Source organism: Lynx rufus, unplaced genomic scaffold (genome assembly GCF_022079265.1).
Source record: "Lynx rufus isolate CCGP_SWC_20201006 ecotype Redwood Valley unplaced genomic scaffold, mLynRuf1.p SCAF_6, whole genome shotgun sequence".
Classification (NCBI taxonomy): domain Eukaryota; kingdom Metazoa; phylum Chordata; class Mammalia; order Carnivora; family Felidae; genus Lynx; species Lynx rufus.
The window spans coordinates 67597203-67622200 of NW_025814878.1; the positions used below are offsets into that span (position 1 = coordinate 67597203).

Sequence of the window (24998 nt, forward strand, 5' to 3'; positions counted from 1 at the left end):
TTTGTTCCTGACTTTACTGAGATGCCACTAGCATTCTACCATCAAGTTCTGGTAGTTTGGAATAGAGATTCTCTTTTATGTTAAGAAACTTTCCTTCTGTTCATAGCTCACTCAGAGTTCTTAGCAAATATTTTTTGAATTTATCAAAAGTCTTTAGAATATACTGAAGTCATTACATGGTAAAATGATAGACAAGGTTATAGTATAAAAATGCAAACAAGAAAAGGCAAGGAAATACACTATTACTAAGAGACAAAGCAGAACAACAGGGTAGCCTTAGAACAGAAGTCATTTTACTTTGATAATGAGTAAATCCATATAAAATGTTAAAGTGGCAAATCAAGACAATAATTTTTAATGTGCTGAATAACATGGCATCGAAATACTTACAAAAACAGTTAGAAATTGGGAAACAGCAGCAGCAGGACAATTTAACCTGTTATTTCTCTCAGTCATTTATAGAACAGGAAGGTAAAAAATAAATCAGCATTGAGAAGACCTAAAGAATGTAAACTATTACTGTTGACAGGTTCCCACCTGCTCCTACGCACAATGCTCTACTTCAGTGTGAACTTCCACAGTGTCAGTGTCAGTGCCCCCACAGGTTTCAGTCCCTCTCTCTCCCTTTCTCTCTCCTTCTTGCCCTGTCGTTTTCTAGGATACACAGTCATCCACAGAATACAGAGGAGAGGAAGAGTTACCAGTCCTCTCTTAGGTACACATCCAAGTGTCTTCAAGTCAGTGGACAGATGGGGGACAAAATGTAGGGCATCTTCCTACTTCTTCAGGCAATCTGTTTCAAGAATTGAAGCCAGTGAAGGCAAGTGCTAAAATCTAGATATGTTTTCCTCATTCCTGCACCATCTGTCTTATAATCAGGGTCAATTCCTTTAAGATTCTCATATCGAAATACTATCGGTTTCAGATCAGTAGAATGAAAAAAAAAAAAACTAAGCAAAGTTTAATTATACAATTATATATATTAGGTTTACTAATACTAAAAACTTTAAATCTTAATTATAGCTGAAATTCAACAGAAAAAGTTCTAAGCAAAAATTCACTTCATATGAGAGGCAGTACCAAGCAATGGTTAGACCAGGGGCTCTGGAATCAGACAACTTAGGTTCAAATCTCAGCTCTGCCATTTATTAGCACTATCACTGAGAAAGTTCTTTCTATGTCTAAGTATCCTCATATATTTTCATGGAGATAATCATAATACATTTCTCATAGTTTGCTGAGAGAATTGAAAGTAACACATATAGGGCCTATAAAAATCTAGCATATAATAAAAACTCAATAAATGCTAGCAATTTTGTTAGTTATAATGACATTGCTGATGTTATCAGATGTCATTTTATCTTCTATTTTCTTCATAGATAATGGGAAACGACTTGAATTTTCTCTGAAAATGAACTATTTCGAGTTTAGCAATCTCCAATATTAAGGAAATGTGTTCATTAAGTCAATCACTTACAAATTAAAAAAATTATAATGTAGCTTTTGTTTGTTCACTATTTCCAAGTCTATCACTGTCACTTTTTATTTTGGGGGTGGGACAAGGAATACGGCAGTTTCATGTTCCTTTGACACTAAGTTTAAGAGGGTATAGAACTTGAGATCACTGTTTATTCTGTTAATGAGAAACTAGGTTCTTATTATAAGTCATACCTACCCTCTGTCCCCCTCAATATGACAATTATTTTATTATTTGCTCCTTGAGCACAGGTAAGAGTACCTAGCTTGTCTAAAACTAAAGGAGTAACTAACACCCTAAGGTTTGCATCATGTGATGACTTAGAAAAATCCTTTTCAATAAATACAAGTTATTTATTTTCTTAGTCAAACAGTGGTACAGTTGTTTTTTTCTTTTTAAATTCAAAACGAGTACACAAATATGCTTAATTACACATAATTTTTCCATCAGAATTAATCTTTACAGTACTGAAGACTGAGTGTAAATAATTAGCCTGTGAGGAGCTTTAAAATATATATATATATATAAATACCTAGGTAACATTCCCAGAGATTCTGATTCAATTGGTCTGAGATGGGGTCTGGGCATTAGTATCTTTGAAAAGTTTCCAAAGTTGAAATCTAAGTAAAGTCAATGGATTATACCAATGTTAAGTTTCCTGGTTATGATATTTTACCAGTTACCCAAAATGTTACCACTGGAGATTTACTGGGTAAAGGGCACAAGGAAATTCTCTATACTTTCTTGCAACTGCACAGGAATCTACAATTATATCCAAAAAAAACCTTGAAACAATTTCTTTTTTAAGTTCCCTGGGTGATTCCAATCTGCAGCCACAATTGAAAACCAGTACGATAAACACTTTCTGACATTAATATCATGATTTGTTTGAAAAAGTCAATTCTTCCTAACATGATCACCACACAGGTATCTGGAGATAAATTAAGAAAGATAGTATTTTTTTAATCTGAATTTTATTGAGGAATAATTTATAATAATAAAACATGCCCATTTTAACAGTCTAGTATGTCCTAATAAAAGTATACACTCGTATAACTGCTCCCTCAATCTAGAAAACATTTCCATCAGTCCAAAAAGTATTTCTGGCTCTTTTGCATTCAATTTCCCCTAACGTACCCCAGGAAATCACTGAGATTTTTAAGACAATCTCTCTTTTTTTAAATCCATCTGAGTTAGTCTCTTTTATTTTATTTTATAATTATATATAGATAAATAGATAGGTAACTTTTTTTTTTTTTTAAAGTAAGCTCTATGCCCAATGTGGGATTTGAACTCACTACTCAGAGATCAAGAGTTGCATGCTCTATTGTCTGAGTCAGCCAGGCTCCCCTAAGACAATCTCTTTTGAAGAATGGGGACATATCCTTTGAAGGAAATTTACTTTCCAATTTGCCTTTGAAGGTCTATTGGAGTCCCTTTTAGATTGAAACCCTGGGAGGTACCTTATCCCTTTGACTATAACTGCTACATCAGGAAGGTAAGTAAAGTCAAACTTAAGACAAGAAAACTACTAAATTCAATTAGGGTTAGGTTAGTTCAAAACTTAGGGGAGGAAAACTAGCCAATTCAATATTAAGACATCTTACCTACTGGCACAGAGATCTTTCTCTTCTTGAAGTTTGGCTTAAACACAAAACAACCCTATTAAAAAAAAAAGGAAAAAGGAAAAAAAGTATAAAGTCAAAGTAGCCAAGGAGCAGATAAATCTGATTAACCAAGTATTTTGTGGATAAGCAGAATTTTTAAAAAGTATTTCTTTAAAGTACTAAGAAATCATCTCTCTTCTATCTGAATTAGAACAGGAAAATTCTTGAAAAACAAAGGGACTATCCATTTCTTTCTCCTCCTTCCCATGGGATGCTCATCTTTGATTTTGCTCTTAGAAACCTGATCTAAGAGACAAAATAAAAGCTGATGAAATTTAAACCCAAAAAGTTTCCATTTTTATAAAACTTAGAGAACATTAATAGCATACATTAAAATTAAGGTAAAAAATAGTGACGCTGTCTCATTTCAGGAGAAATATTTATTATTTAATTAAACTTCAAGGATCCATAACCTTGACAGGAAATAGATAATTTTGGCTACTGTTTCACCTTATACATCTTTCTTCATCTGATAAAACTCTTATTCATCTGCTCTGGGAAAACTTCCCTAGTTCTCTAGTTAGAATTATTCCTTTCCCTAAGAGCTCAGAATACTTGAATGCCTTTATTTTGCTTTGTTTTAAATCCCTTTCACTGTGTATCATATTTATGGTTCTGTCTCACCAAGTAGTTTATTGAATGCCTTCAGAGCACAGACTGCATTTAACTCCTAATTGTTTCCTCAGTATCTAGGGTAGTGTTAGCATATACATTAGGCAATCAATATATGGAATGAATGCTGGCCAAGTAATTTTCCTTGTAATTTCCTAGTTACATTTAGTATCATGTTATTACTTGACTAGTGATATACAGCCCCCAAGCTACTGGTTCTGCGTTTATTCTACCAATCTTAAAGCCACGCACCATGTAAGAGCTTCTTGAAGACTGCCATTTTTGTGGTGCCTGAGTGGCTTAGTTGGTTGAGCATTCTGCTCCTGATTTTGACCAGGTCATGATCTCATGGTTCCTGGGATCTAGCTTGGAGTTCTTTCTCTTCCTGCCTACCCCCCACTCATACTCGCACTCTCTCAAACAAAATAAACTTAAGAAAAAAAAGACTGCCATTTTTATGGAAAATGAAAGACAAGATTAAAAAAATACACCTAGAAAAAATCCTCTCAGGATAGTGCTAAAGAGAGCTGTGCAAATATAAAGTGGCCATTTGGGTTACAGAATCCAAAATAAGAACAGTGCCTTTTTTTATTCTATTTAAAAAAAAATTTTTTAATGTGTATTTATTTTTGAGAGAAACAGAGTGTGAGCAGGGGAGGTGCACAGAGAGAGGGAGACACAGAATCCAAAGCAGGCTCCAGGCTCTGAGCTGTCAGCACATAGACCGATGTGGGGTTCGATTTGAACCGTGAGATCATGACCTGAGCCTAAGTCGGACCACTTAACCGACTGGGGCACCCAGGTGCTCCAAGAACTGTGCTTAACACTCTTATATCTGCAACTACTGAAATACACATATTTATAAAAATCATGTAGTACCACAACAACCTTGTCATTGCCTCCTTTCTACATCCAACTGCAATTCAATAAAAGAAAAAGAACTATGAAGGAGTGAGATATGACAAGTGCCTGGAATGGATCCTAATGTATGGTAGCAGTAGTAATATGGTTAACGGCTTTGAATTGCTGAACAAGTAAGTGATGGTATTTGAGAGAGAAGTCATCTAGGAGGAGAGCTAACAGGTAGAAAATGTAACAAGGAAAGAGAAGTTTACATAGGTTTTAAAAAAAAAAGCTAGCAGTTACACGAGCTCCTAAAATAGTCCTTAAGATTCTTATTTATGCAAAGTCCCTTTCATAATCATCTCAATACAAGCATTTCTGTAATGATGCCGTGAATGCTTTCCTGAAAAAGAAAAAAAAAACTCGCAATTCTGCAAGATATACAAAAATAAGAGGTTTATGCAATGTAAAGGATTAGGGTGCAAACCATGCAAAACCTATGGAAATATATAACCAGGGCATAATAAAAACAGTACCAATCCTGATAAAAAATACTAGTGTAAGAGAACTTCAAATACCTCCATTTTGACCTCAAACATTCTAATTGATTAAGTGCTTCTTTCCAGCTCATCTCTTAACTCCGGCAAAACATCCTGTGGGCACAACATCCCTTAACAGGAACCAAAACTAACACCTTAAGCAGTAAGGACTGGCCTGAGCCAGCAAGACTCCATCCATGATTGATTCCAAGACATCTATCAATCTGATCTTTACTGCCCACCTGTGCGAACCCACTGACCTTTGTCCCACATTTTCCTTATATAAACCTGGAAGCATTTTTAGCACTTTGGACACAGTCTTTGAGACTCTAGTCTGTCTTCTCACTGTTGGCTTCACTGAGATAAATTTCCTTGTTTCACTCCCACTCGTTTCTCTGACTTTGGTTTTGTCAGCAGCGAGTGCCAGAACGTGGTCTGTTTGAGACCCCTAGAGCCAGCTGGTCTTGCACTCCAGCACCCTGACTACACTAGCACAGTTAAAGCTCTACTGGCATTTGCACCAGACATCACAGTCAATCTTCTGTAAACTTAAGCTCTGAAGTTAAGGGCTTAAAGTTCCCCTTTGATATAGTCTCAAAAGGCACTCCTTCTCATAATTCTAGCTTCATTTTAATCAAAATTAAAAATAAGACCCATGGTAAAGCCTTCTAATCTACTGTTTTAACATAGGGAGAAATGTATTTGCAGTGTTTTCACCTACATTCTCGACTTTATCACAGCTTAACTTCAGGGGCTTCTGGGTGAACTCATTACTAAAGGTCTTACTTTACTTAGGTATAGAACAGTGCTGTACAACAGGGTTTTTAGTAACGAAGGAGAAATATCATGTCTCTGCACTAAAATGGGAGTCACCACCACATGTGGTTACTGAACACGTGAAATGTGGCTAGTGAGACTGAAGAAATGTATTTCTAATTTTATTTAATTTTACTTTATTCTAATTAAAACTGAAATAGCCACTGGCTATTGTGGCTACTGGCTATTACATTAGACAATAGAACTCTAGGGTTTATCTTGTTACCAACCACATTATCATGTCTTCTTGCAATCCCTGACCATTGAGGCAGCCCATACGAGGTCTATATGATCTCCTCTGACACACATACACACCTACACTACTTTTTTATTCTCATTTTTCATAACGCTACCTCCTGATTATACTGATTTTTCCATTCCTTAAATAGATCACTTTATTTCTATCTTCTGGGCCAAAGAACATGTCATTCTCTTTGCTGTTAAGTCTCCCTGCCCCCAATCCTTTGCCTAACTTCAACTTATTTTTCAGGGCTCAGCTAAAATGTCACTTTCTCCAAAAGGCCTTCTCTGACCCTGGGCAATTTGCTAACTTATCACAATTTGTTATCATCAGTTTATCTGTGTTTAATATTTTTCCTGAGTGAAGGCATTGAGTCTATTTTGTTTACACTCTATCTCGGTACCTAACGGAGTGCTTGGCGCATAACAAATATTTCTGAGAAAGAAAAAAAGTAAAGAAGACTGGGGCACATCCTCGGGGAATTCGACCTCCATAAACCAAAGCTTACAAAATCCTCCCAGCCACAATACTAAGGCAGATCGGTGTTTTCGCTGCCCAAGCAAAGTTGACCTCAACTGCACTTGGAGCAGGGACGCCTCAGCTCAGCCTGCCACTCCCTCCGCTCCAGCCGGTACATCGAAGCCTACGTAACCTCTGCTACATGCCTTCTTCAAATGGGAATGCAGCGACCGCTGTGTCTAGTGGGCGTCCGCCGCCCCCCTCCCCCACCTCCCCACGTACCTTGGACACCGAAGAAGTGGCCATAGCCCCACCGGCCCGCGGGATTCCAGCAGCACTCGGGATTTCCCGCGCTCCCTCGCGGCGGCAGGGCAGAGGTTAGTGGCCGGCCACGCGGCTTCTTGATTGGCTGGCAGAATCCTCCAGGGCGGGCTTCCGGCGCGCGTAGGCGGGGCGTGCAGAGAAGGGAGGGGCGAGGATCCGGGCCAGGCAGCTGGGGCGTGCTTCTTGGAGGTGGCCATGGCGTGTGGCTTCCGCAGGTGCATCGCCCGTCAGGTACGGACCCAAATATTGGTAGAAGGAGGGCCCTAGCGGAACCCCCACCCCGCAGCCCCTTCACCGCTGCGGGTCATCCCTCAGAGAGAGGGTGGATTCCACGGATACCCCGTTTCTGCCGTCTTCTCTTTCCTCTCTGGAACTGCTCGAGCTGCGGAGGCCAACCCGGTTCAGGGTCGGCCATGCAGCCCAAATAGGTTTCTCAGGGTGAAAAGTAAACCAGCACAAATTGCTTCCCTCACTCCATTCTACCCCACAGCCTTGTATGCTTTACCCGAGTGGAAAGTCACTGGGCCGTGATTAGACCTTTTAGAAATTAGTGTTGCTTACACTTAGTGAAATGGATAATGCATCTGAATTTTTATTCGAAAGGATCTAATTTAAAAACTGATCATTTGTCTTGCAGCCACTTTGGCCGCTTGTCCTAGCATTACTTTTGGTAACTCCAAAGATAACGTGAGATGCTGTTTTTGATTCGGAGTCCTATATGTGAACAGCTCTGTAATAAGGAATAAAACACTTCATTAAATTTCATCAAAAATAATTTTTAAAACTCATCGTCCCGTTTTGGAATTTTGCAACGCAACTTCCTATTGTCTTGACAAATCCATTTCCTTTTTATTAATGGACGTAATAGTGGACGTATTTTGCCTGATACGTAATTTCCTTTAGTTCATTTTTATAGTATTTCTGGACTTTTGTGGGAAAATTCCTTTGCCTTGCCTTCATACTTGTAAATGTACTGCCCTGTCCAATGCTGGTTTCTCAGACACCACCTATCCTGATAGGACAAATCTGAGTTTATGACTTACTGACTGGGATAAGAAAGAACACCTCAGCAGAGTTTTTGTTAGTGCCTGGGAAGGAAAGCAGCATCAGATTTTTCTTGAGAATTTGAAGTATGGTTTAAGGCTGGTCTTTCAGTGGCAGAGGGTGAGAGGGCAAAGGAGTGGAGGAGATAGATGCTTGATTAGGATTGGACACTGATTTAACAATTTTAAGATTGATAGAAGGAAAGGAGTGCAAGGAGTCTTAGGGCATAAACTATTGGTGCTTTCTCCTGAAGAATTGATCGTTTTTTTCAAGAAGTTCCTGTAATGAATAATCAAGCTATTTGGGCAAGAGTCTCCTAGAATAGTAAAAAGTTATGCTAATGAAGACAAAGAAATAATAAAGTCATTCTAATGTAGACAGTAGCCTATATTCAGGGTAGGTAGTTTTGGACCTCAGTGGCCAAGTTGTGTTTGGGGGCGGGTGGAGGGGGGTGGGGCTGTAAGATGATTTCCGTTCTCAGTGGTCAAAGTAGTGCCATGACCAGAAACCTTTTGTGTTTAGTTTTGCAAAGGCTGTATTCTTCCTTGTAAAGAAGGTAAGTTGGAGAAGCAGAAACTGATACGTATTGAATGTGTATTTGTGCTAATTATTTTGTGTTCACATTCAAGCCCCATGATGACCCTATGACATAGAAGTATTAACCATATACAGTTGAGCAAACAGATACAGAGAGATTAAAAACCTACCCATAGCCAGTCCACATAGTTAATAAATTGAAGAGTTGGTTTTTGAACAGAGATCTAATTTCAAAATCAGCCCTTTACTATATACTGTGATAGTTCTTTTATGAAGGCAAGAAGCACAATCTGATCATTAAACAGAATCTCATAGATTTGTATGGCAGCATAAACTAAGCAAATACATATTTCTTCAAATATGGAGTCATTGAAGGATGATCTGAAGGATTAAATAAAAATATGTGCAATACATATCTTTATGAATGAGGGTCCTTTGACAGTTTAGGAATGAAGGAATGTATTACAGGAAATGGCACGTTCATTCAGCAAATTTTGATTAATGAATCTACATTTTTCTAAGCACTATCATCATTCCCAAGGCTGAAAGTGCATAGAATATGATTTCTGCCCTGGCATGGCTCCAGACTAATTTGGTGAAACACATGTATAACAGCTAATTGTAGTCTGTAACCAGTGTATTAAAAGCATGTGTGAAGTGCTAAGGGAATATGGAGAAGACAGCTTCCAAATGTCTGGGAATGCTTTGTGGAAAAGTAATGTTGGGGCTCAGTCCTGAAAGGAGGATGGGTAGGAGTGTACCAAGTCAATAGGGTGAGAACTTGGAGAGTGGTAGGAAATTCCAAGAAGATCATGTGTGTAGACAACAGACACATGGAGAGCATGGTATATTCTTGGAACTACAAGATTTGCATATGACTGAAATTTAGAGTATGCCTCTTACGGCTTCACTTCAGCAAGTCCTTTGGACTCTGCCTTCAAAATAATATCTTGAATCCACCCACTCTTATATCCCTATTGCCCTTCCCTTCCCAAATCAAGCTACTTACAACAACATTCTGATAGGTCTGTTTCCACACTTGCTGTCCCTCAAATCCATCCTCCTTATATCAAGAAAAGTGACTTCTCAAATGTAAATCAAATCACATCACTTACCTAATTAAAACTGCGTTGCTTAAACTCTACCGGAATCATAACATCTTTCTTTCCAACCTCAGTTCATACCACTCTATTCTTCCTTTCTATAGGATTCTAGCCACACAGTTTGTTTTTCTAACGAAGCAAGGCCTTTCCATTACCATTGCGTAGATTATTCCCTGTGCCTAAAGGAAATGATTTTATTGTGCAAGATCAGAGTTTCACAAAACAATACTTACCTTATAAAGTGTGTGCATTCTTTTCTATACTGCATTTTTCAGAAAGTCCTGCTTGGGATTGATTCCCAACTGACAACCTATAGTTTGAAAAGTGTGTCCTCCAGTTGCTCTCTGTCTCAGACCCTTGTTTGCTTCCATCATAACACTTGCAAGAGCTAATAATTACTTCATTAGCTAATTAATTATTCTTAGGGAATTAGTTGTTTTACTTGTTTTGGTGTATGCTTTCTCTATAAGCTTCATGAAGACAGCATGTTTGATTCACTATTTCCGTAGCACCAACAAAGTGCCTAAAACAGAAGATGTTTAATAAATATTTAAAGAGTAAGTAGCTGTTGGTGATGTAATATAAGGTTTGCAGCTTCGTCAAATGAGTTCATAATTTCAAAGCTGTGAGATAACATGGTAAAACTGGAAAGGATTAAAATTGTAGTCCTTCTATTTGTGTGACTGACTTACTCTTGGCAGGTTAATTAACCTATAAAATGATGGTATTGATTCCAAGTTTACAGGATTGTTGCAAAGATTAATGATGATGAAGACAATAATAACTGCCATTTGTGAAATATCTCACTTGTACCATGCAGTGTTTTTGCTGATCTTTATGGGGCTGTTGATAAGATCTAAGGACATAAATGTTAACGGAAGGTGTATAGTGTCAAGAACTGTGAAGGGTTTGGGATTTTACCCTATTTTACCACAGTTCATTGATGGTGGCAGAAAACATGAGATCCCTTGGCGAAAAAAGGATTTTATTACGGCAATAGTAGTGGTCAGAGTATCAACATTTGCTTGTATCGGTTCCCCAGACACCTCTTCTTCCACAGGGCAATGTGAGGAAGGTCAGATGATACCTGCACAGGTAGTGTGCCGTGTTACATAGGAGAGGAGCCCCGAGTCTTTTAGAATGGGCAGTAGGCACGTTCCCCTTTGCTCTGCAGTGGGACTCTCTGTGTTACAGATCTGTTTGCTATACGTGCATCTTTGAAAAGATTTTATGCCATGTTTACAAGACACACAGAAACCTAGAAGTCCTATAGAGATTTTATCTCCCATCACTTAGGACTGTGGTATGCACACAAAGTGTACAGTACTTGATATTGTGATATTTTAATCTTTTCAATCGTCCTATTTGTATCATCTCCATTTTATAGAGGAGGACACTGAAACTCTGGAAGATAAAAGAATAAAGTTACAGAGCAGCGAAATTGTAGAGTTGAACTACAAACCTAGCTTTTTGACTGAAAGCTCTAATTCTTTATATTCTATAAAATAGCCTGTGTAAAATTGTCAGTACTATATCTGTCTCAGAAACATAATGGCAGAGTATAGATTTGTTTCCCTTTCTCTTTTCACTTAGGTTTTGACGTTAAGTTTAAAATAAATCCAGCTGGTTCATTTTAGTTTTTTTTTTTTTACTTTTAATTCTGAATGTCAAAATTAAAGAAAAGTTATGATAATAGTGCAAAAAACTCCATATACTCTTTATCCAGATTCACCAGTTATTAACATTTTGCTGAATGACTGAATTGTCTAGATGTGTATTTCTCTCCTAACACGTACTTCTAACGGGCCTGCCAGCGTTCCATTCTGCTTAAAACTACAAGTTATTCAAGAGTTGTGCTAAATTTCTTTCATTATAGATAGTCGGTAATAACTTGCCTTCCCAATCTTTTGGGAAGTTCTCTTCTGTACCCTGAAGTTTCAGTTGTTACCAGGTTTGCTCCCAGTTTGAGTCAGTTAATCCAGACCTGTACCTGAAGAAAGTCTGTACAAATATGGGCATGCTTGTGCATTGGCTCTTGCTGGCAAATGTACATACCTGTCCTGGTTATATTTGAGAGTCAGAAGTAAGGAATAACCAGGGGTAATTGAAACAGTTTAAGTAATTTAAGATCTGGAAGAGTGATTGATAACATTTTAAGAATTTTGAGACTCATGGCCTATAGACTATTACATGGATAAAAATGCAGAGCTAATTTTCCTAAGAAATATCAGTTCTGCTACCTGTATGACTGCTAAAGCATAAGGATCTCTTTTTCATTAGCAAAATTAGAGTTTTTATGAAATTATCAGAGATTTCGATCTTGAATCTGGTAAGTTTAATTTCTAATTGAATTTAGAACCTGTCTAGAACCAGAATGATAGGAATTTTTTTTTTTTTTTTTGACTTTGTGTTCAGTACTTGGGTACTGGGGGTAGGAATCGTGTGTGTCTGAGGGAAAAGGAATGGTTGAGAACCGCCCACAAGCTCCTTAATTAATGTGCTTTCTCATACTGGATACCCTTTTAGTCAACGATTATATTAAAATCTCTGATGCTATATTGCCAAATCTAAGACTTAGAATTGTACCTGGTACATTGTTGGCACTCGATACATATTGGCCATTATTATATTACACATTAGAATCTGATCTTAAGTTCCCAAGCCAGATCTGGCATATGTGGATTTTCACTTTTGTGCTCTCTTAAATGTTCCCTGCTTTCAACCTCAGGTTTTCTCCTTATTCATTTGGGTTATTTAGTTTACTTCTCAAGGAATGTGTTTAATATTTTGTGGATTTTATTTCTCTGTTAAAATTTTGAGCTTTATTGTTGTGGTCTTATTATCCTCCTTGAGTAATTTTTAGTATATTTTATTCTGTAGAAGTTTTTTCTTTCATCATCCTGAGGTCTCAAGTAGGTAATTATCAATAGGCCCTTGTTTTACCTGCGGTAGTCCTAGGTGAAGCCCAATGCCAGGAAAACACCTTTATCTGAAGGGGAAAGAAGAAAGGAAATGTATAAGGAAACCCATAGGCAACATTCTCATGAGAGAAAGCATTAAATCCAAGTTCAGAGACAGTTAAAGAAAATCTTATGATTTCCTGAATAATTGTAGACCTATGGGAATGTAGGTGAATTAAAAACCATGCTCTCTGACATTCGACCACTTGACAGTGCTTCTTAATTTTTCTTTCTTTCTTTTTTTTTTTTTGTGCCCCACCCATTTGAAAGATGTTCCTCTCATTAAAAACACTCACTAGTCTTGGCACTGATTGGTAATGTGAGGAGAGACTGCTGGTACCTTCCTAAGCAGCAGTTCTCAAGCCTAGTTTATAGACTGGAATCACCTGAGAAGCATTATAAATTACTTAAGCCCAAGGGCACCTGGGTGGCTCAGTAGGTTGAGCATCTGACTGCGGCTTAAGTCATGATCTCACAGTTCTTGGGTTTGAGCCCTGCAGCAGGCTCTCTGCTGTCAGTGCCGAGCCCGCTTCACTTCCTCTGTCCGCTCTCTCTATACCTCTCTCTCTTTCTCTCTCTCTCTTTCTCTCTCTCTCTCTGAAAAATAAATAAATATTTTTTTAAAAAAATACTTAAGCCCAGGCCCATTGGTCTGGGGTGAGGTGGGGGACAAAGTTCTAAAAATCATCAGGTGATTCTGATGTTCCTCCAGGCTTGATAACTACCAACTCGGAAAGACCAGGAAACCTAAAGGTATAGTGCGGTGTGGTTGCCACACTTTACTGCATATTAGAATAGACCAGAGAACTTTTTACATCCTGTTCCCCAGGTCATACCAGCATATTTGGCTGTGGGAGCCAGGGATCAGTGTGTTCTAAAGATTTGTGAGTCATTCCGATGTGGACTGTGCAACAAAATGTGGAAACCATAGTTATAATGATTAAGAACATTGACCATGGAAGACATGGGTTTAAATCTACCCTCTCCTTTGACAGGTATGTAAGTTCTCTGCCCCTTCTGTAAAATCTGGAAAATTATTTACTTTATAGTCTTGTCATTAGGATTCAGTGAATTCAAACAGTGTTTAGTATTGTACATAGTGTTTAGATTATGTTTGGTACATTGTATACATTCAATAAATGTTTATCATTATTACATTCTGTCCTCAGAATTCTGAGGTTAGGGTATTTTGAATCTCTCCTCACACCACTACAATCCCAGAGCCTTTGTAAAGGGGAACTAATTTTGGGCGCCTGTGTGGCTCAGTCGCTTAAGCGTCCCGACTTCGGCTCGGGTCATGATCTCACGGTTCGTGGTTTCGACCCTGCATCGGGCTCTGTGCTGACAGCTCAGAGCCTGTAGCCTGCTTCTGATTCTGTGTGTGTGTGTGTGTGTGTGTGTGTGTGTGTGTGTGTGTGTGTGTGTGTGTGTCTCCCTCTCTGTCTCTCTCTGCCCCTCCCTTACTCACGCTCTGTCTCTCAAAAATAAATAGTCAAAAAAAAAAATTAAAAAATAAAGGGGAACTAATTTTATCCATTATTCTAGGTGAATGTTTTAGCCCCACATGAAGTTAGATAACCAGAAAGCTACATATCTGAACCATATGGCTTCATTTCCAAAAGGAATCGTTTTAACAGTACTTTTATATAAAGTTGTGTTTTGGTAAAGAAAAAAAATCTCATTTTTGCAAAAATAATGTGTGGTCATTGTAAAGAATTAAGCAATACAAAAAGGTGCAAACAATTAAAAGGAAAACCTCCTCCATAAGTAATCAGTATCAACATTGGTTGAACTTTATTTTAGATACATTTCTTGGAGGATATACACACAGAAAAAAAGGAAGACTATATATGCTTTTTTACAAAAATTGGGCTGTATTGCAATGGGCTTTTGAGGGTTTTTTTTAATTTTGTGATAGAAAATGTCCAACTACGAAATGCATAATAGTATTATGATTCCCCGTAACGAGAATGCTGTTTTTAAGTTGAAAATACTAAACAGTTTTGCTTGTGCTTAAAGAAAAAGAAACCAAAATGTAACTCAAAGAATTATTGCTATATTTCCTAAGTGAGTCCTCTACTTTATGAAAAGAGATTTTGAAAAACATTACAATTTGGAGTCTCTTTAAAAATTTTTGATGCTTCAAATTTAGATAGTATCAACCCTTGCCATTAAGAAATAAGGACATTAGCACTTTTCTGGTTGGTATAACTTTCCTCTACCTTTCCTAATTTGTTTGGGTAACTTTCTCAAAGTGTGTAGCACTTACTGTCTATTAGCCATATTTGCACAACTTGCTTCCTATTCATTTTACATTGAATTGGATAAGATGCTTCCTTCCAATCCTCTTCCCGAGGTATGGCTTAATTGGCTGGATTTTTTTGTAAGCAGATCTTCCAGAAGGGTTCATGGTGCCTTTTTTTTTTTAATTTGTTGTTTTAAAGAAATTTTGACTTCTCAAATAAAATAACCCTAGAAATATATAGAGGAGGTTTATATCATTATAAAATTAGCATGTTTAGAAATAAGATCAAAAATCTTCATTTTAGAAATAAAGCAATAACATCAGATTCGTTAGTTCTGATTTTGAATTTAATCCAATGTTATTTTAAAACATGAATTTTCATATGTTGGCAATTCAGATTAAAAAAACAACTGAGCAGGTGAAACAAACATATCGGTTTACAACTTCTCTTGTGGGTGAATCTAGTTGTATATAATATCATTACTAAATTATTTACTTTAATTTGTGGTTAGATAATATGACTACAAAGTACAGTACATTTATTTCATCCCTGGAGTTTTCTTGATTGGGTGCTTTATTTTTGAAATTTTGTAACTTAAGCAGAATGTGTTTTCAGTGTTGAATTTTCCCTATTATGCTTTCCTGACCTAGTAATTTATATTGATCTATAGATTCAGTTTTTCTTTTTTTAATAAAATATTTCATCATGGAGAAAAATATAGTTGATACGTACCCATCACTCAACTTAAAAAATAAACTATTACAAATACTATTAAATCTTCTGGGTACCTATCCCTGGCCAAAAACTCTTTCCTCACATGTAAGATTTTGTGTTTATTATATCTGTGCATGTCACTTTCTACCTATGGATGTATCCCTAAATAGTATATTTTTGCAAGTTATTACATTTAATGTAAGTGGTAATTGTGAGAATTACATGAGATGATTCGTTTTCAGAAACACCAAATAAAATTGTTCTGTCTAGTTAACAATAGGTTTACAACCTACTGGAAATATGTACCAGCCACCCCCCCTCCCCCCCCCCCCCCACACCCAGTGGAGTCCCAAACCCATGGACACTTCACTTCCTGGTTGTTCTTAACCCTCTCCATTTCGTGGGCTTATTTTTCATGGGCTTTGCAACGAGCATGCACCAAAGAACTGGCGTCTCTGCATCACCTCAAGAAATGTACATTTATTCCAGTCAGACTACTTTTTGCCTTACATGGGCATAGGTGACTTCCAGGTAAAGCTGTAACCTCTGTAGTACTCAACCAAAGAGGAACCAGGGTAGAAGATAAATTGTCTGCTGTAACTGCCCCAAGTGTGCCTGTCCATCAGACACTGCTCTTGCAAGAAAATTGATTACAAGCCTCACTTCACTGTGCTCCAAGTCTCCCCCATCCCTCCTTTGATTGGGTCAGTGGGCTCATTTCTCACAGTAATCAAACTGTAATCATCCTTCTGCAACTTGGGTTTTTTGTTTCTTAGCCTCAATTTCTTAAAAAAGATATATCTGTAATAATGCATGGAGAGGTCTAGTTCTTTCATTTTACTGCTCGGTGTCATTGTAGTAATATACCACAATTTAGATTTAGCTCCTCATTTCAGGGAAATTTTCCATTTTATTGAGTATTCTGCCTTATCTCCTATCACTTTGGTCACACCTTGCTTGGCTCCAGCTGCCACTTATGTGACTGGTTTCACATCTGCCTCCAATCACTTATTTCTAACAGCACCTCATCTAGTCTAATAGCCTGCTGGTTCAAGCCTATGCCCAGCTCAAGTGTGGCAGAGTTAACACCCTCAAAGACAGCCCTCACGGGAGCCTGGGTGGCTTAGTCAGTTAAGTGTCTGACTTCGGCCCAGGTCACAATCTCATGTGGTTTGTGAGTTCGAGTCCCCCACATTGGGTTCTCTGCTGTCAGCACAGAGCCTGCTTCAGATCCTCTGTTTCCCTCTGCCTCTCGCCCACTTGTGCACGCTTGCACTTTGTCTCTCTCCTAAAAATAAATACACATTAAGAAAAAAAAAAGCAGCCCTCAATCAATGGGGAATGGAAACTCCTGCTTCCTATTTTTGGATAGCCAATTTTGGTAGATACTGTGTGTGCTTTTTGGGAGGTGCTATGGAAATTCAGCCCTTATTGCCTGTAGCAGTGACCTTGACAGCAGTCTTTAACTTTTTCTCCTTCCTTCTCACTCTTGTCAATCTGTCACTTATGCCCTCAGGAGTCACCTCCCAAATAAACTACCTGCACATAGTTCTTTTCTCAGGCCTTGCTTTTGTGAGAGTCAAGATATATATCTATGAATATTTCTTAATTTTCATGGGTTTTGTTGATTTCATCTCTATAGTTTCTGATAAGAGAAACCAAGTTAGGAACCCTGCTACACAAGACTGCTCCATTCTGCTTCAGACTCTTGCATCTTTCCTTAGCTATCAGTTTTTGAAGAGTGTGACTTGGGTTTTATTTCTCTATTCTTATGTTGTTGGAGTGCTAGAGAACCATTGTACTTATTTTCCTGTCTTCTTTGCTGCTCTTTTGTGTTTTGGGGACACCAATTATCCTAAGGTTGGATTATCTTATACAAATTTTATTTATTGTCCTCTAATTGCTTTCATTTGTGTTTTTTAAAATCTGTATTCTCTAATTATCGGCCTTCTGTGTCTTTTAATTATCGGCCTTTGTGTTTCTTAATTGTATAATAAAAATTATCAATTTGTATTTAATTTTTAGATTCCCTTTTTATCTTTTTTTGTCTTAAAAATCCTTATTGTGTTCACAAGTCTTGAAGACTTTGGATGAATGTTTTTGTATTCGTTCGGTTATTTTTTTATTTTTTTTAAATTTTTTAATTTTTGAGAGAGGGAGAGCATGGATGGGGAGGGAGACAGAGACAGACAATCTGAAGCAGGCTCCAGGCTCCCAAGCTGTCTGCACAGAGCCTGATGCAGGGCTCAGACTCACAAATCATGAGATCAAGATCTGAGCCAAAGTCAGACTTTTAACCGACTGAGTGACCCAGGTGCCCCTAAACAAGAGTTCTTTGACCATCTGGCCTTCTGTCTCCTCCCTCCCCACCTCTTTGAGTTTGCCTGTTTGTTTTACCTACTTTTCATCTTGATCATGCTTGACAGCTCTGCCCACACTTTGTTTGTTCCTGCATTGTATGGGTGACTTCATTCTCCATGTGAGATTTTTTTCTTGGCTCACCTTGCTTTTATGATTACAAAAAAATATAAACTCTAGGGATTTCCATTCTGTCTCTCTGGTAGGTAGGTCATGGTGACTTGTATACATTACTCATGAACTCTGACTTGGCATATTAAATTTTTGCTGGCTTGCTCTAATATTTTTTTCATCTTCCTATAAAAGTTCCTCCTCTGATTCTTACTGCCCATACAAAACCATATTAGGATCTGCTCAGGGCACATGGGTGGCTCAGTTGGTTAAGCGTCCGACTCATGATTTCAGCTCAGGTCATGATCTCACGGTGGCACAGAGCCTGCTTGAGATTCTCCTTTTCTCCCTTTGCCACCCCACCTGCTAACACTTGCATGCTTACACACGTTCTCTCCCTCCCTCCTTCCCTCTCTCTCTCTCTCTCTCTCTCTCTCTCTCTCTCTCTCTCTGTGTGTGTGTGTGTGTGTGTGTGTGTGTGTGTGTGTGTCTGTCTCAAGAAAAAAAGAATCTGCTCCATTTAATTGGGGAATATATTGTTTCCATTGGGAGAAAACTTTAGTGTGCTGCTCTAGAATCTTCACTTCTGAAAAGTACTGGAATTCACTTCTCTGTTTTACTCATTCTCTCCCACAGCTCTGTAGCATCTTCCTCTGGTCATATAAATAATATGTCAAATAAAATAATGAATTTATTTTTTTTCTCTCCAGATTGAGGTATTAATGAGAATTGTTAATTCAAGTTAGGAGCCTTGCCAAACAAGGCTGCTTCATTCCTCTTCAAAATCTGCTGTTTCTTTTCTTGGCTGTCACTTTCGAAGTTTCTAACTTTGGGCAGTGCCTATCCTGTATATTTGTTGCTGGAGAACCAACAATCTACCCTTTTTATTAGCTACCATCCTTTCTTTCTCCTCTCCATTCTTCCATCCTTTTCATTTTATTTTGATAATGGGTGGGACGTGGGAGATTATGTAAAGAAGGCTTCCTTCCACTACTTCATCCCAGGGTCTTTCTTTAGGTTTTTTGTTTTGTTTTTAATTATGGGAAAATCTATACAATATAAAATTTACCATTTTAAGTATTTTTTTTTAATTTTTTTTTTCAACGTTTATTTATTTTTGGGACAGAGAGAGACAGAGCATGAACGGGGGAGGGGCAGAGAGAGAGGGAGACACAGAATCGGAAACAGTCTCCAGGCTCTGAGCCATCAGCCCAGAGCCTGACGCGGGGCTCGAACTCACGGACCGCGAGATCGTGACCTGGCTGAAGTCGGACGCTTAACCGACTGCGCCACCCAGGCGCCCCTAAGTATTTTTAAATGTGCAGTCCAGTGGCATTAAGTACATTCACACCGTTGTGCAACCATAACCATCAACCTTTTCCAGAACTCTTCATTTGTAAAACTGAAACTCTGTGCCCATTGTAAACAGTGATTCCCCATATTTCTCCTTTTCCCTCAATCTCTTTATTTTGGCTTTTTAATTTACATCCTATAATAATGTTTTTGTGCCTCTGTAAAACTGCTATTGAAGGTATTTTCTATTTCGGTATTTATATCTTCATGTGACTATAACTTGGTCTTAGAATTTACTTTTAGGAAAAGTTTGTTGCCAGGTAGTACTGTACTGTGTAGTTAGATTCTTTTTTACTGGAAACAAAGTTTTTTGTGTTTTTCATTTAAATGTAAACATTGTATTACCTAAGTTCACAACTTACTTGTCAGATGAAATCCTTTAAAATTCACCTTTGTAACTAAGTTTTTTGTTTTTTGTTTAGCCAGCAGACTTTAGTTGTACTTAAGATAGAAAATCTAGGGGCGCCTGGGTGGCACAGTCGGTTAAGCGTCCGACTTCAGCCAGGCCACGGTCTCGCGGTCCGTGAGTTCGAGCCCCGCGTCGGGCTCTGGGCTGATGGCTCAGAGCCTGGAGCCTGTTTCCGACTCTGTGTCTCCCTCTCTCTCTGCCCCTCCCCCATTCATGCTCTGTCTCTCTCTGTCCCAAAAATAAATAAAAAACGTTGAAAAAAAAAATTAAAAAAAAAAAAAGAAGAAAATCTAGGGGCACCTGGGTGGCTTAGTTGGTTAAGCATCTGACTTCAGCTCAGGTCATGATCTCACGGTTTGTGGGTTCGAGCCCCACATCAGGCGCTAAGCTGACATCTCAGAGCCTGGAGCCTGCTTCAGATTCTCTGTCTCCCTCTTTCTCTGCTCATCCCTGCTCGGTCTTTCTCTCAAAAGTAAACAAACATTAAAAAAATAAATAATAAAATACCATTTATTTATTATTTTTAAAAAGTTTAATAATTTTTGTGAGAGAGGAAATGCAGGAAGGGCAGAGAGAGGGGGACAGAGGATCTGAAGCAGACTCTGTGCTGATAATGATGAAGTTTGGGATGATGGTGGGGAGCCTGGAGCTGATGGCCAAGAAAGAATTCTTGAAGATGTCTTTGGTGCAAAAAGGTGATTTTATTAAAGCGTAGGGACAGGACCCATGGGCAGGAAGAGCTGCACTGGGGTTGTGAGGGGTAACTCATTATATACCTTCAGGTCAGGAAGGGGTCAGGGATAGAGTAAGTCTCTAAGGTATTTTGGAAGCAAGGTTTCCAGGACCTTCAGGGAGTAGCGGTTGCTAGGGAAACACCATTTTTTACTGTTTAATAAAACCTCAGTCATGAGACTCTTGAGATGCATATCAGGGGGCCATAAACTGGACTGTGATTGCCAGCATATATCTTGGGGCAGTTGAGATAAAGGAAGCTGACTTAACAGGATTCTGGAGGTTGGGGTAATGTTAAGCTAAGGTTCTGTTTTGCCCCTAGCAAAGGGTCATCATCGAGGCAGCTGAGCTCCTAGAGGGAGGTCACTCTGCCAGCTTCAATGACTTCTCAGTGGGTTGTATGCAGTAAGGGAATATAATGTTTCATTTGCCTTAGTTTCCCACATTACCATGGCAAGCACTTAAACCTCTTTCCTTAGTTCTTGGGTAGCCAGGAGTGTCCGAGGAATATCACACATATTCCACCTGGGGGAGGAGGGGTCTGCCAGCCTGTATTTTACCCTCAGCTTGCCCCATGCTCCTCCATCAATAGCAGTGAGCCCGATGTGGGACTCAAATTCACAAACCGCAAGATCATGACTTGAGCCAAAGTCGGACACTTAACCAACTGAGCTATCCAGGTACACCAATACCATTTATTTTTAAATTTACAAATACAAAATTTATCCTTTTTGGTGAACAGTTTCTTTTGCTACTTAAACCTCAACCCCTGGCAACCACTGATCTATCCGTTCATCATTCTTACAGTTTTGGATTTTCCAGAATGTCAAGTAAGTAAATCATACACCATCTAGCCTTTTAAGTCTGGTTTTTGTCACTTAGCATAGTGCATTTGAGACTCATTTAAGTTGTCCAGTATCTGAATATTCTTTTTATTGATAAGCAGTATTCCACTGAATATGGTACAAATCTAATAACCATCTTTCTCTGTTCTTTTTGTTTTTGTTTTTGTCTTTAACATTAGCTTTCCAGACTTTTGGATCTTCCACCAGAAAACTTGATCAAGTCAATATCTGCAGTTCCAATTTCCAGAAAAGAGTTAAGTATATTTTTAACAATTTAAAATGTTGCTGACTTTGTCAATATACAAAAAAAAAAAGTTATTCTTCAATTTATAGAATAGACCTTGAAATTAACCATGGAATATGATGTAACCTATTATTCCATTGATTTAAATAATAAAATCTGTATTGTACCTACTCTGATGTGGTATATTAAATTAGAAGTCTCATGTTGTTTGATGTTTATGCTGTTAACTACAATTATGTCAAAATCTTTAAGAAAAATTAGGAACAAGGTCAAAATTGAATTCTGTGACAGCAAATAAAAGAACTAAGATTGTGGTTAGAATTTCAGGGTTTTGGGACGCCTGGGTGGCTCAGTTGGTTGAGTGTCCAACTTTGGCTCAGGTCATGATTTCACGGTTCGTGGGTTCAAGCCCCGTGTCATGCTCTGGGCTGATGGCTCAGAGCCTGGGGCCTGCTTCAGATTCTGTGTCTCCCTCTCTCTCTGCCCCTCTCTTCTTGTGCTCTGTCTTCCTCTGCTTCTCAAAAATAAAGAAACGTAATAATAAAAATTTAAAAAAAAAGAATTTCAGGGTTTTTGAAGGTATTTTTGAGATTATATACCTAGATGCTTGAATACTGTTGTACTGTGTTTACCTGCTAGGTTTTTTGTGGGTTTTGGGTTTTTGTTTGTTTCCATTTGAGGACTCTCAGTGATAGAGAACTATTGGTTACATATAACCAACCTGTAGTTGCTTTCTTGGATACAGGAAGGTATCTATCTCTTTGTGAGTTTGGTTCTTCTAAATGGTATTTATTTACCATTTGGCTACAAAATCTAGCCAAAATACCCTTTTGGTCAATTAATAATGATAAGAAATTAGCTACATAGTAAGCATTTAAGCCCTAAGCTTTGGAAAGATGTAAAGATAGAATTATCAGTATCATTATGTCCTAATATTTTGTCCACTTAACTTTGTCAAGATTTTAAGATAGGGTAGGATAAATATTATTGTTCTCAGAATAGGACAAAGAGATAAATGGAAGAGGAAGAGAAAGGCTACATGTGGCCTTGTTGAAAGAATCTTTAAAGTGGCCTGCTGCAACTTGCTTTATATTAAGTTCTAAGAACAAAGGCAAGGACTGACAAGGAGATCTCATAATTACACATCACTTCATATAATATTCCAAGCCAGTTACCTATTTCATAAAATCTGTAAATGGCATTTTGCATAATAAAAATATCTGTTTTTATTTTATGTTTCAAAGACCTTTAATAAGATGAGCAATCTTGGCCCATCTTTTGAATACGATTTTCTTTACCTGCCTGAAGCTCCTTTAGGTAGCTCTACTTTAATGATGCTATACTTATTATATCTTTGGTTTATACAAAATCAATATTAGGGGGGATTTCAAAATTTTTTTAGGCTACAAGTCTAAAATTCTGCATATTAAATTTATTTTAAATAAAAGGAATCTCTACTGCTTTGCCATCACAAACTTAAGTATCCTTTACGGTACTAAAATGCTGTTAAGTGTCAGGAGGCTTAAGTCCTTTTTGTTGTTGTTATCAGTATGGTTTACTTAATACCTTATGAATCAATTTCTTTAGGTCTCCTAATTCTCTCAATTATATATTCAACTGTGGTGGAATTTCTGTTTAATACTGATCGTAATACACAGGATTAATGACTTTGTTACCAGCCAGTAACACTCAAGCCAGTGAATTGCACTCTAATACCATAACAGCAATTCCTCAGAAGTAGTGGAAAGGTAGCTATTTCTTTTTAAAACCTTTTTTTTTTAATTATAAACAATATAAAAGTAGGGGAATAGTTTCTAGAACCCCTCTGTGCCATCACCACCGTCATTGGCACATAGCCAGTTGTGTTTCCTCTGTACCTGTACCCACTTTCCTTCTTCACAATGGATTATTTTGATAGCTACATTAATTTTTCTGTCACAAAACCAAAAGAGATAATCTTAAGGAAATTCAGAAAAATACAGAAGAATAAGAAGGAAAAACCCCCAATATGTTAACAAGTTGATGTAGTTTTCATATTTCTCTTTGAATGTGTCTTACAACTTTTATTTTTATTATTTTTTTTAATGTTTATTTTTGAGCGAGAGAGTGTGAACAAGGTGGGAAAGAGAGAGAGGGATACACAGAATATGAAGCAGGCTTCAGGCTCTGGACTGTCAGCGCAGACCCCAATGCAGGGCTCAAACTCACGAATGGTGAGATCATGACCTGAGTCGAAGTTGGATGCTTAACCGACTGAACCACCTAAGTACCCTGTGTCTTACAACTTTTGAAAAAACATAGCTATAAAACTTCTGTATGTATGATTTTTGAACCCTTTTTCCTTGACATCATTCTTTTTTGGTAAATGTCACTTTCAACAGTGGCTACATAATACTCTAATGCTCCCCTGTTGATGGACATTTAGATTGCTTTCAGTTCTGACTTTTTCATAATTCACATTCAATACGTACCTCTTTAAATAGACAAAGGAAACCTTCCTTGTAGATATATAACTAAAAGCTCCCTAAAAGGAAAACAGGGAAGTAAGTCAATTCTGGTTGATCCACTCACCATACCCCACACATACACACCGCTGAAGCATTTATTTCTCTTTTGGGCCTTCCTTGCTGGCAAATAGCCCTTCATATAATTTCAGAAGTCATGTTTGAAATATTCCTAGTGTGAATTATTGTTAATAGACTAAAATGATGATTTTCTTTGTCCCTCTACCACTGAACAAATGGGAAATATTTGTGTTTCTATTGAGATAATAAAAATATTTTCTCAGTTAATATAAATTTATATATTTATTTACTTATTTAGTCAATAGTTAGTTACCATATACTGCAACAGTAATTTCAGGAGTAGTAGATTCCTTAATGGCCCTTACCCATTTAGCCCCCTTCTGTAACCCCTCCAGCAACCCTGTGTTCTCTATATTTAAGAGTCTCATGTCCCCCTCCCTGTTTTTATATTATTTTTACTTCCCTTCCCTTATGTTCATGTGTTTTGTATCTTATAGTCCTTATATGAGTGAAGTCATATGATATCTGTCTTTCTCTGACTAATTTCTCTTAGCATAATACCCTCATAATACCCTTATAATACTCTACATCCACGTAGTTGCAAATGGCAAGATCTCATTCTTTTTGATCGTCATCCATTGTGTGTGTCATCCATCATATGTATGTATGTATATATATATATATATACACACACACACACCACATCTTCTTTATCCATTCATCCATCAATGGACACATGGACTCTTTCCATACTTTGGCTGTTTTTGATAGTGCTGCTATAAACATTGGGGTTCATGTGCCCTTTCAAAACAGCACACCTGTATCCCATGGATAAATGC

General features: G+C 37.8%; 2 protein-coding genes across 5 annotated transcripts in view; one reads left to right on the forward strand and one right to left on the reverse strand.

Moving 5' to 3' along the window:
- Window positions 1–6998, reverse strand: part of ORC3 (origin recognition complex subunit 3) — a 63105-nt gene extending 56107 nt beyond the window's left edge. For both annotated transcript variants that reach the window (XM_047102422.1, XM_047102421.1), the window contains exons 1-2: window positions 6937–6998; window positions 3085–3139 (exon numbers count right to left, since the gene is read on the reverse strand). In XM_047102422.1, the coding sequence (XP_046958378.1) occupies window positions 3085–3139; window positions 6937–6960 (79 nt within the window). In that variant the 5' untranslated portion in view covers window positions 6961–6998. The remainder of the gene's footprint in view (window positions 1–3084; window positions 3140–6936) is intronic.
- Window positions 6999–7150: 152 nt separating this feature from the next.
- Window positions 7151–24998, forward strand: part of RARS2 (arginyl-tRNA synthetase 2, mitochondrial) — a 68952-nt gene continuing 51104 nt past the window's right edge. For all 3 annotated transcript variants that reach the window (XM_047101938.1, XM_047101937.1, XM_047101939.1), the window contains exons 1-2: window positions 7151–7209; window positions 21570–21643. Coding sequence is in view for 2 of the 3 variants with exons in the window: in XM_047101937.1 (XP_046957893.1) it covers window positions 7174–7209; window positions 21570–21643 (110 nt within the window). In the remaining variant the exon portion in view is untranslated. The remainder of the gene's footprint in view (window positions 7210–21569; window positions 21644–24998) is intronic.